The following is a 12,653-nucleotide window of genomic DNA, read 5'->3' as shown; positions in this document are numbered from 1 at the left end:
CCTGCATCAGACCCGCTTGAACTGTCTGAACCCTCCGAACTAGACATCAGGGAATGGAACGGGATTCCAAGAGCACTCACCCGGGAAGAAGACTAAAGTAGACCACGAAAGCTCGAAGCCAATCCAACGGTCAACAGCCGCGCTAAACCGCATGTCTTCCAGAGCTGACCAGCGCACGTCTTTCCGAAATTGATGAGGCGTCGCACACGTCCTGTCAGAGGACGGGGCGTCAGCACGCATCTTCTCGAAACTGACAGGGTGTCGGCGCACGTCTCCTCACAATAAAAGTATCTGCAGCACGACTCCCGAACAGCTACCATCACGTCTCCCAAACGCGCACCCTTTTTTAAAATCAAATTAAAGCGAGCACCCTCAGTACGGACCAAAACCCTCCTGCTACCTTACGAACTCCCGTGCCAAGACAGAACCCTTGTCGCAGGGAGTGGGGGGCAATTGATGAAGGGAAATTTGGCCCGACCTCGCAATCACCCGACATGTGGCAAAAGCAAGAAACTCGGGACAACAGAGCGCCCAAAATGAGCACCGAAAGTAACGAAGTCCAAGCTCACTACTGAGCCCGAACTCCACCAGACCGCTCTAATAGGAGCCCGAGCTCCCTACTAGGAGTCCGAGCTCCCTATTAAGAACCCGAGCTCCCTACTGAGAACCCGAGCTCCCTGCAAGGAGCACGAACTATCTCGGGTCCCAACCCTCACAAAGCTGTGACCCGAGCTGGCCCATGGCAGCTCGGAACACTCCCCAAACCGAACTCAAGACATCTCGCTCGCCACTCCAGCACTTCGCTTCCGAAACACCAGGCTGACCAAACGTACCTGACACCAAGGACGTCCGTATCCAAGGGCGGTGCACCTGACTGATTTGGGATCTGACGCCTGACAGCCGCATTTCAAACGGCCTTCTGCTACCGCCACTTGCCACCGTCGTTACTAGCCGCAGAGACGGCTCCGACAAAAGGAGCAGTGGCGGTTCTGTCCGGCCAGAGGAAATGACATCCGAACTGGCAGGAGCTCAGAAATAATCATGCCCGATCTGACGGAAGCCTGGAAGTGAGTGTGCGAGGTGGTTATAAAAGGCTCCTACCCCCCAAGAACGAGGTATGCTAACTTTTACGCTATCTGGCTTATCTTGCCTTTGAAAGACTCTAACTTGAGCTTCAGAACCCTTACGCCGGGTTCTCCCCGGAGCTTCTTCACTCCCTCCGTTTCAGGTCCCCTGCCACTCAGTTCAGAGGCAAGATCGTTGACAGCTAAGATCGGCCGGATTGTGCATCATCATATATAAATAGAGAAAACTATTGCTAGCTACAAACAGGCATCATACCAACATATAGATTGACATTGTACCAACAAAAAAATGTATAGTGATGGATAAAAAAAAATACAAGAACTATTGCAACAAATGCTGAAAAGAACCTATACCTATAGATATAAGGGTAAAATACAAAACCTCCCCTGAAGGTTCTGACAATCATAAAAACCTCTCGTATAGTTTCATTTTAACAAAAACATCCCCTGGACTTTTGAGAAAGTCAACAAAAACCTTCCTTCCATCATTGTCCCAGACGGAAAACGTTAGATTGATGCACCAGTTTTTTCCAAATATCCATTCTACCCTTTTATAAATTATTTTACATATAAAATTACTGAAATTATCCCATTTTCACTCAACAAAAAAACATATTTCAGTAATTTTGTATGTAAAATTACTGAAATGATCATTAAAAGAGGTTTTTGTTGAGTTAAAATGGGATTATTTCAGTAATTTTGTATGTAAAATAATTTATAAAAGGGTAGAATGGGTATTTGGAAAAAACTTGTGCATCAATCTAACGTTTTCCGTCCGGGACAATGATGGAAGGGAGGTTTTTGTTGAATTTCTCAAAAGTTTGGGGGAGGTATTTGTTAAAGTGAAACTATAGGGGAGGTTTTTATGATTGTCAGAAACTTCAGGAGAGGTTTTTGTATTTTACCCCTAGATATAATTATCTATGCAGATTAAAAGATATATCCACAAAAAAAAAGATGTAACTAAAACCTTAGCACAAGTCACATATGAATATCTATAATTCGAAAATCTATACCATTGGTCAAATATGATACTAAGGCTCAATTTGGAAGAAGTACAAATACAAATATGTACAGTGCGAAACCTTATATTTTACATTATTTTGTATTTATTCTGTACATATTTACATTTGTAGTACTTCCAAATTGAGCGTAAGTCATCACTTCCAAGTAATCCACATATTCGGGAGGTAATAGTACTGCTCTCAGACTTAGATAAGGATTTCAACAACCTAACCGTTGGGTTTAAATATTCTTGGAGGCAGCTGGCAGTTTTTGGCTTTTTGATCACTCAACGTTGCCTTTTGCAAATTTGCCTAACAAAATCAAGGGTTCTAACCTTGCTACACCTAACTAGACCTTACTAGACCCAATTCTTATCTTTATCTCACCTGAGAGACTCTAGGTACATGGCTCTATACCAATATTTGGTTTTGTTTTTGCTGTTCCTTGTTAGATTTTCCAAGCTGATGTCCTCAATGATTAGCAATTTATCAGTGATAAAGAGCATCAGAGAGGATTAGGTGATGAAAAGCCAAAAAAAAAAGGAAAAAATCCGAGTGCCCTGGTGACTAGTGGAGTTTACATCTACGCCTCACAAAGCATGCCCACATGCATATATCAGCGTGCATTGAAAACATCTCCCATATTTATTATTGAGAGATGTTCATAATACATGGTTGGGATGTGATGTAGGGTGCGCTTTGTGGGGCACATATGTGAATTCTGATTAAGGATGAGCAAAAAAAATTGAAAAATCGGTTAATCAAATCAGTCAGTTTAGTTTCGGTTAACCAATATAGAAAATCGGCGGTTAACTGAACCGATCGGTATATATATATTTTTATATTATATATATATATGTTTATGTATATTATATATATTATATATATTATAAATTAATAAATATGCATTATATATAAATATATTTATAATATTTTATATATTTATAAATTTTTATTATATATTGTAAAAATTAAAAAACCGATGAACCAAACCAACAATTAACTGACTGGCTTCAATTTAATTCTGGTTACCGATTTTTCAATAACCAATAGTACCAGTTTGGTTCCAAAAAATGCCTCACAATTCGATTAACCGAACCATGAACAGCCCTAATCCTGACTAGTGAGTAACATATAACATGTGGTCAGCGTTGTAGTACACTTAATGCCAAAGAAGGGTTTAAGCTTTCGCAATGGAAGCCGTGAAAAAAGAAGAAAGAAGCAAGGTAGAGATAGAATATGTAAATGGGGTGCCAACACTGAAAAGAAGTAAACATGCCAGAGATATTCCATTGGCAGCTGTTAGTTGGGTTGAAAGTCAACTAGGCCCAATTTTAGGTTAATTTCGTCTTTATCAATCAAGGCTCAACCCAAACTTAACCCAACACAATGTAGGTTGGTCAAGTTTAAAAGAATTTATGTATATATTTTTATATATTTATCTTTTATTAAGTTTTATGGCTTAATTAAAGAGTATAATTGATTGAAAATATGTAAAAATTTTATTTAAAAATATACATATACATATTTTATATAAATATACAACACATATTCAAGTATTTACTCGTGCAGGCTCAGGCTTGTGTTGAGTTGTGCAGGCTTGGGCTACTTGGGACCTCAACTCAAGCCCAACCAAAATTCAGGTCAGGCCTGAATTTTCTAGGTCAGGTCCAGCCCATAGTCCAGAAGCTTTGGCCCAACTTGTGCGAATACAGGTTGGATTGGACTTGCGCTACCTGAGACCTCAAATCAAGCCCACCCCAAATTTAAGTCAAAGTCGAACCCAGGCCCCGCCCACAGTCCAAAAACTTCAGCAATCGATGCAAAAAACCAGGTTGAGTGAGGCCGTGTTTGGATATCCCCCGAGTTGCACCCTTACTCGACAAGATCACACTGCGCCCCACAAACTTCCCACATGAATATCTCAGTGTTCATTGAGAACATCTCCAAAAATTGTTAGTGGGAGATGTTCTGTGGGGCGCAGATGAGAATGTACATGCTTATTCTTGATAGGTTAAACCCGAACCTTTTGTGCACGTCTGTGTCTGACTGTCTGTGGCATATTCAAAGTGGTCCCTCACGGTATGTCGAAGACCAAGAGTAGTACAAGAAATAAAAGTCATCGGGCGGGCGTCTCGATTGATCAATCCATGCCATAGAGCTCTCATGGTTATCTCAGAAGCTCGCTCCCATCTTCTTATCGTCCTCTTCTTCGGCTACCTCTGCAACTTTTGCTCTACTGACAATCCTGTAAATTTATCCACATCTAGCAGTTGTCCTTCCTCCTCTTGCGGTGGCAATAACAGCGTCACCATAAGGTACCCTTTTTGGCTGAAGGATCCTGCCGTCGACATCGACTTCAGCTGCCGGCTCCCGGGCTTTGGTGTCTCCTGTAGCAAAAGCGGGAAGTCCGTCCTTAGATTCTCTAACGACGATTACTACGTGCAAAGTATCAATTATTCTCAGAATGCCCTCACCGTCGTCAACGCCGCCCTCAGTGAACAGAGTTGTCCGATACCACGCAAAAACGTCAGCTTAGAAGATTCACCTTTCTCCAGCTATGGCTCCGACAATAAGGACCTCATCTTTTACTTCAACTGCTCTTTGTATCCTTCCCATCCTACACCGGTGAAGCCTCTCTCCTGTCCGGCAAGCGAAAACCGTGAAGCAAATCTCTCGTTTGTGTTTGTTAGAGGCGATGACGGTGGTACGGGGTTGAACCCACCGGACTGGAATGGGAATTGCCAATCGACCGTGGCGGTTAAGGTCGCTGCTGAAGTTATGCCCGTTAGCGTTGGCGACATCAGCGAGGCGTTGCGAAATGGGTTTCGGTTAAACTGGAGTCCTAGTAGAGTTCGTGGGGACTGCAAGCAGTTCAGTGGGTGTTGCTGGTCTGAGGATATGGCCGCCTGCTCTTGCTATTCTTCCTCGGATGATCGACATAACGGCACTGACTGTAATAAAGGTACGTTACTTTTCATTTGGTCAATCTTTCAATAGAACATTCCAACAACAGAGGCTTAGGTTACATCTGCGGGACCGGATCCAGTAGGCATAATAAAATAAGCACGTTAAACGAGCACTTGATTAAAATTTTAACAACAGTCAAAAGTGGGTATTAACGGACTCCGGATGTCCTGCCCACGCTTACCCACAATACACTATGTAGAGGATGAGATGTTCTTCATGTGTGGCTACAATTAACGTAGACAAAATTCTCGTGGGTAGGAGATTCAGACTTTAATATGCTTATTTTGATGTGCCTACTAAATCCGGTCTGCACATTTGGGGCCCACAACGTCTCACAGTATTCCTGCCGTGTATCAGAAACAACAGAGGCTTAGAAATTCCACAACACACACGTGTATTTATTATATAAATAAATTAAAGGTGCAGGCTGAGCTGAAAATGATCACCTTATCCTCCAAAAACAATGTGTCAATTGGATGGTTGATAAGAGGTCTAGATCTCCTATTAGTTGTAGCGGTACAGATTCTGCCCATCTGTATAATCTGCTCTGTTGGAGAACATTCCAGTTCCTTAAATTGTTCTGTATTTTCGGGTCTCTGGACCTTGTGTGCCATTAAATTGTAAATGTTTTCTCTATTACATAAAGGTCTTCTATTTTTTGAGAGATGATGTAAACGGTGCAACTAGTCATAACTCCCAATTTGATCCTTCAGTACACGCATAGGAGCCGTGACAGAGCTGAGAACATGTGGATGTTTTCTTTTTCCAATTACAAGGATACACAGAAGAAATTTCCAATAGAGTCAAGAATAGAACCTTTTAAGATGCCATCAGTCCATCATTATACGAAAAACATTGCAGCTATCAACTTTTCTTCCAAAGGGAAGCTTCTTGTTTTCACACCAGAGGAATGCTGACCCTATACCAGATTACCAGAAAACACCCAGAAACATTAATTTTCATCTGTATCTGGGCATGGTTATATTGGCGCCCTTTCACTCTCTGGACTTATAGCCAATTAATGCATGAACTTGACTTTTATGTTTCTAGGATGCCTGAATGGGTTGACTCCCATAAGGAGTCCTGCTCCTGCTAATTAAACACACATAACTTGGTTGCCAAATGACCATTGGCCCTACCATAGAGAGCTTGCTACGCTGGTTTGATTTGCACCTCTTATTTGAAGGGGTGTTGACTATTTGGTACCTTCACTTAATTCTTTTAAAGAAAATCATTCAAACTAAAAGCTTAAGTTGTTAGGTAAGCTATTCAAATAGGTTTTTATTCTCTAACACACGTTACACATAAGTCTATGGGACTTGAAACGTGGACAAGCACAGGCCCACCCATACCTTATGCTGAAATTTAATTAAGTACCAAGGGGCGCAATGAGAATCAAATACTAGACCACTTAATTAAACAAGCTCCCATACCATTTCAAGCTATTAGGTGAAATGGTATGGAATAAAGGCTATTAGGTGAAATGGTATGGAATTAGCTGAATAGGTTTTCATTCTCTAACAACCTTCACCTATTTGATTTGATATTCTGCAGGCGGGCTTTGGAATAAAGGCTCACATAGCTTATTAGTGCTGATTGGTTACCCTGGTAATCATCCCTACTCTTCAGCATTCTAATTAAGCTCATTCCCATATTGATAACTACTACTAATTATGTTAATCTTCTAACATTATTTGGTGTTTGGTTACAGTTGCATTTGTCCTTGGTGGAATGATACTAATGGCTACTCTCTGTTGCTGCATACACCATAAGAATGTTAAGTTGTTCTCATTTCACGGTTCAATCTTCCCTTGGAGAAGGAGAATACAACACGAAGAAAATATTGAGGTATTTCTGGAGAGCTACGGATCCTTGGTTCCAAAAAGATACAAATATTCAGATATCCAAAAGATGACCAACTCTTTCCAGGATAAACTCGGAGAAGGAGGTTGTGGTGCTGTGTTCAAGGGAAAGCTTGTAGATGGCCGACTCATTGCAGTCAAGATCTTGGGTATTTCTAACAGAAATGTCGATCTATTCATCAACGAATTTGCTTCCGTCGGTAGGACAAACCATCGCAATATCGTTACTCTTCTGGGGTTTTGTTTTGAGGGTTCCAAGAGAGCTCTCATCTATGAGTACATGCCCAATGGATCTCTTGAAAAGTTGATCTATTTCAAAAACCCATCTGCGGCATTTCCTCTTGGATGGGAAAATCTCTACCAAATTGCTCTGGGCATTGCTCGAGGACTGGAATACTTGCACCTTGGTTGCACAATGCGCATTCTACATTTCGATATAAAACCTCACAATATTCTTCTGGACAGAGACTTCTGTCCAAAGATCTCCGACTTTGGGTTGGCAAAACTTTGTCCGAAGAGAGAGAGTCTTGTATCAGTCGCCTGTGCCAGAGGGACAGCCGGCTACATTGCACCGGAATTTTTCTCTCCGAGCTTTGGAGGTGTCTCATACAAGTCTGACGTTTTCAGCTACGGAGTAATGGTGTTAGAGATGGTCGGAGGGCGAAAGAGCTTAGATTTGGGAGTTGAGAATAGCAGTGAGATATATTTTCCACATTGGATATATGACCGTATCAAGCAACCAAGTGGGTTGGGACTGGAGCGATTTGAAGATGGTTGCGAGGAGGAAGTAGCAAGGAAGATGATATTGGTGGGTTTGTGGTGCGTACAGATAGATCCAGTCAGTCGGCCTTCAATGAGTAGAGTAGTAGAGATGCTGGAAGGAAGCATTGAAAGCTTGCAAATACCACCTAGACCACCTTACTTTTGAATCCTCTTGAAGACCAACTTCTTCTTGGAAATTGGGAGAAAGTTGAGGCATGCATATTCATTGTACCATTAGGCTCAGCTGGAAAGAGTACAATTGCAAATATGTACTGAGTGCGAAGTTATGGCTTCTAGACACTTGTATATATAAACTTTCAACTTGCAATTCATTAACAGGGTCAAGCGTGTCAACAGTTTAGCCACTGGGTCGATCAAGTTCTGACCAAATGAGGGTTGAGGTTGGCCTAAACCAAAATTATGGCTGAGTGATGATTCTAATTGTATGATTGGCCGGTTTGCAAATATTGGAGTCTTTTGGCAAGTTATTTTTGAAATATCTTTTGGAAGTTTTGACAATGAAAGAACTTTTACATCAAGATCTTAACAGCATAAAAATCATTTGGTTAAAGCATGTCTTTCCACGCAAAGATGAATTGGAAAAAAAAAAAAGTAAACGCTCCATTTGGAGCTTTCTGAAGATTGCCCAAAATAGACTTTGCACGTATTTTTGGTGACTAAATCTTTTCTGAATCTAATGGAAAAAAACCACAACATGATCTATCAGGCTTCTAATAGCCGACAAACCATGCAAAAAGACTTGTCAAACGGCCCCATTGTTGAAAACAGTCATATGCAATGTGATGCCACCCTACGATATTCAATTGCCAAATTTAAAAATAGATATTTTTTGATAATTATCTCATTATTACAAGCAAAATAACATCTATATGCAGATCTAATGGTTTTAGAAGCATCGAACAATTTTACATGAAAAAGAAGTATAGAACAAAAACAAAAGAATCTTTGATTTGGAGGTAGGGTTTATGGGTATTTGATTTTATATATCCATATTTTGCTAGTATGAGATGGTTGCATCAGAATAATCTTTGCAATGCTATCATTGGTAGAAACTTTTATGACCTCTAGAACTCAAAATAGTCTTAACCCAATAGAAAATTGGCATTGAAACTGATGGAGGCCCATCTCAAGGCCCACCTCCTCATATAGGAGGCAATGAAAGAGATAAGAGGCACACGCAGGATAAGGATAAATCAAGAGTCCAAGATAATTCAAGAATTCAAGATAAATCAAGAATCCAAGATAATCCAAGAATTCAAGATAAATCAAGAATTCAAGAAGTCCAAGATCCAAGGTAATTCCAAGGAAGCAAGATAACTCATGCATGGATAGACCCAGGGAGATCGGACGGTGGAGATCAAGGCAACATCCAAGAAGAGCTCGATCCTAGTTAGAAGATTAGATGTTCATGATCTATCACAATTTTTCTTTCCTAGTTACTCTACAATTTCCAGATGTACTATAAATATTGTTATTTCCAAGCTAATAGACACAATTAAGTTTTCACCAACTTTTCTCTCTCCTCTAAGAGATTCACGAATAGCTTCGCTACGAAGCTGGTGTTCGCCCGGTGCTTGCATAGCCAGCCCGGTTTAGTGCTTCTACGCTGCATCAGGTGGTATCAGAGCAGGGAGTTCGCCCAGTCAGATGGCCAACCTAGATGGTAGCAGTCGTAACCAACCCCGTGATGGAGATCAGGGGTTACAAGCTGTTTGGAGAGCAATCGAAGAGCAGCGCACGGCCACACGTAACATTGAACAGCAGTTGCAGAAATCGCTGGATAACTGTGGACCTTGTTACGGGAGGACGTTCTCAGGAACCAGGAGAACCCATACCCAATCGAAGGAGACGATCATGTCAATCTTGTACCCCGACATCCTGTTCTCGATGATGATAGTGACGGCGAGTTCGAGTTCGGTGTTGCTCCAGTTATTCCCGACGACGGTAGAAACAACAGGAACTGGCACAATCCAGGTAATTTCAATCCCCGTCGGAATAATGATGAATTTAAACTCAAGGTAGATATTCCTACTTTTAGTGGGGATCTGGATATAGAGGGCATTCTAGATTGGATCACAGAGGTCGACTGTTTCTTTGAATACATGGAGATCCCGGAAGAACGAAGGGTGAAATTGGTAGTCTTTCGACTGAAGGGAGGCACATCTGTCTGGTGGGAACGGATGAGAGAAACCCGGATCAGAGAAGGAAGAGGTCTTGTTCGAACCTGGAGGTGCATGAAACAACTTATAAGAGGTAGATTTTTACCCCCAGATTATGAACAATATATGTTTGAATCATATCAAGGATGTGCGCAGGGTTCAAGGAGTGTTAATGAATATACATCTGAATTTCTAAGATTGGCTGGACGAAATCAGCTATCTGAAAGTGATAACCAGCAGGCAGCCCGTTATCTGAGAGGTTTGAGACCAGCTATCAGAGATAAAATTGGCGTCTAGATGGTTCTTAGTGTGCAGGAAGCAAGGAACCTAGTTTTAAAAGCTGAATTAAGGTTCCAAGAAAAGACCTGTGGTGATAATTACCACCGGTACAATGGGAGCGACAACAGACCGGTAGCTGTCGACAGAAACAAATTAGCTCCAGGAGTACAACCTTCTCTCCCAGCGACTACAGCTAACGCCGGTAAGGCCATCAGGGGAGGAAATACTCGAGGTGACCCTTCCAACCCTCCTAAACCCAGTAATCCCTATGCAAAACCTGCTCCTTTTAAATGCTTTAAGTGCAATGAAGTTGGGCATAGGTGCAGTGACTATCCCAGAAGGAAGGCAGTTAATATGATAGAGAGGGAGGAGGAAGAAGATGTTGAAGAGGAAGTATATTGTAGACTTGATGGGGAGGATGAAGAAGGTCCATACGAACATGAAGAATATACATGTGTTGTGAGAAAATTAATGTTGTTCCAAAGAAATAAAGATACCACTCAATGACACCGACTGTTCCGTACTAGATGTACTGTCAATGGTAAATTATTTGATTTAATTATTGATAGTGGCAGCCAAGAAAATATTATTTGCAGGGATGTGATACAAAAATTACAACTACTTCATGAAAAACATCCAAACCCATACACAATTGGGTGGATCAAGGAAGGCGGCGGCGTACGGGTGAAGGAACGCTGCAAGGTCCCATTCTCCATTGGTAAGTACAATGATGAGGTATATTGTGATATTATAGACATGGATGTTTGCCATATTTTTCTAGGGAGGCCTTGGCAGTTTGATACAGATGCAAGACACATGGGTAGGAAGAATACCTACCAACTTGAAAAAGAGGGTATACACTACACTTTATTACCCATGGCTGAAAAGAATTCCGCAAAGGCCCCAAGAACAGATGAGAACAATTTCCTTACTATTACACATCATCATGCTGAATTTATGAAAGAATGTAAGGATACCCGCGAGGTACACTTGTTGGTAGTAAAGGGGGAAAGTATGAAGGGGGCACTAAAAGAAAATAAAATTCTAGTGGAAGTGCAGGGACTAGTTGATGAGTTCCATGATGTACTTCCAGATGAGTTACCAAATGAACTCCCACCCATGCAAGATATACAACATCACATTGATTTTGTTCCAGGTGCTAGTCTCCCTAACCTCCCACATTACAGGATGAGTCCTAAAGAAAATGAAATTCTACGAAAGAAGGTAGAATAATTGTTGAAAAAGGGGCATATTCAAATCAGTATGAGCCCTTGTGCAGTACCAGCATTGTTAAGACCAAAGAATGATGGAAGTTGGAGGATGTGTGTCGATAGCAAGGCTATTAATAAAATTACTATTGGCTACAAATTCCCCATTCCCAGGCTGGACGACATGCTAGATCAGCTTAATGGAGCCGTAGTATTCTCTAAAATCAATCTCAGGAGTGGATACCATCAGATCAGAATCCGTCCTGGAGACAAATGTAAGACAACCTTCAAAACTAGAGATGGATTGTTCGAATGGTTAGTCATGCCCTTTGGACTAACCAATGCACCCAGCACATTCATGAGGTTAATGAATCAGGTACTGCGTCCCTTTACTGGTAAATTTATTGTGGTATATTTTGATGATATTTTAATTTACAGCAAATCTATCACTGAGCACATTGGACATATCAAGGAGGTATTAAAAACATTAAGGGAAAACAAATTATATGCTAATTTAAAGAAATGCATTTTCATGAGCGATAATTTGTGGGATTCATTGTAAGTAAGGATAGAATCAAAGTAGATGAAGAAAAGGTGAAAGCCATTAGGGAGTGGCCGACCCCATCAAATGTCACGGATGTAAGACGCTTCCATGGGTTAGCAACTTTCTACAGGCGATTTATCAAACATTTTAGTAGTATTGTAGCTCCCATCACTGAGTGTTTGAAAAAGGGGAAGTTTCAATGGGGAGAAGAACAAGAGCAGAGTTTTGCTCTCATAAAAGAAAAATTATGCACTGTTCTTGTCCTTGCCTTACCAAATTTTGATAAATTATTTGAAGTTGAATGTGATGCCAGTGGAGTTGGCATAGGGGCTGTATTGTCACAAGAAAAGAGACCCATTGCCTTCTTTAGTGAAAAATTATGAGAATCCAGGAGAAAGTGGTCCACATATGTCAAAAAATTCTATGTTGTGGTTAGAGCATTGAAAACATGGGAACACTATTTAATTGTAAAAGAGTTTGTTCTTTACACTGACCACCAAGCCCTAAAGTATCTCAGTAAGCAAAAACAATTAAGGAGTGATCTGCATGCAAGATGGTCTGCTTTCCTTGATAAATTTCCATACAAATTTGTGTATAAGGCTGGACAACAAAATACAGTGGCCGATGCTCTTAGCAGACGTGTAGCCCTCATCAAGACCCTCAGTATTGAGATTGTGGGTTTTGAATGCTTGAAAGACCTATACGCCCAGGATGAGGACTTCCAACAGGTATGGGAAAGGTGTGTGAATCGACAACCAG

The 12,653-nt window shown here is 41.1% G+C and overlaps 1 protein-coding gene across 1 annotated transcript; it reads left to right on the top strand.

The window, feature by feature from the left end:
- The first annotated feature begins 3,574 nt into the window (after positions 1–3,574).
- On the top strand, positions 3,575–8,182 carry LOC104598762 (LEAF RUST 10 DISEASE-RESISTANCE LOCUS RECEPTOR-LIKE PROTEIN KINASE-like 2.3). Its single transcript, XM_010260964.2, has 3 exons — positions 3,575–5,054; positions 6,614–6,667; positions 6,771–8,182. The coding sequence occupies exons 1-3, from the start codon at positions 4,256–4,258 to the stop codon at positions 7,847–7,849; spliced, it is 1,932 nt and encodes a 643-aa protein (XP_010259266.1). The 5' UTR covers positions 3,575–4,255; the 3' UTR covers positions 7,850–8,182.
- Positions 8,183–12,653: the final 4,471 nt, after the last annotated feature.

The sequence above is a fragment of the Nelumbo nucifera genome, chromosome 3 (genome assembly GCF_055504915.1).
Source record: "Nelumbo nucifera cultivar China Antique chromosome 3, China Antique-T2T, whole genome shotgun sequence".
Classification (NCBI taxonomy): domain Eukaryota; kingdom Viridiplantae; phylum Streptophyta; class Magnoliopsida; order Proteales; family Nelumbonaceae; genus Nelumbo; species Nelumbo nucifera.
This window is presented reverse-complemented; position numbering and strand designations above follow the sequence as displayed.

Excerpts from the sequence above, each read along its gene's own strand:
- LOC104598762 (XM_010260964.2), top strand. The coding sequence starts at position 4,256 with ATGGTTATCTCAGAAGCTCGCTCCCATCTTCTTATCGTCCTCTTCTTC. Across the intron at positions 5,055-6,613 it reads CGGCACTGACTGTAATAAAG|GCGGGCTTTGGAATAAAGGC; the intron begins GTACGTTACTTT and ends GATATTCTGCAG. Across the intron at positions 6,668-6,770 it reads AGTGCTGATTGGTTACCCTG|TTGCATTTGTCCTTGGTGGA; the intron begins GTAATCATCCCT and ends GTTTGGTTACAG.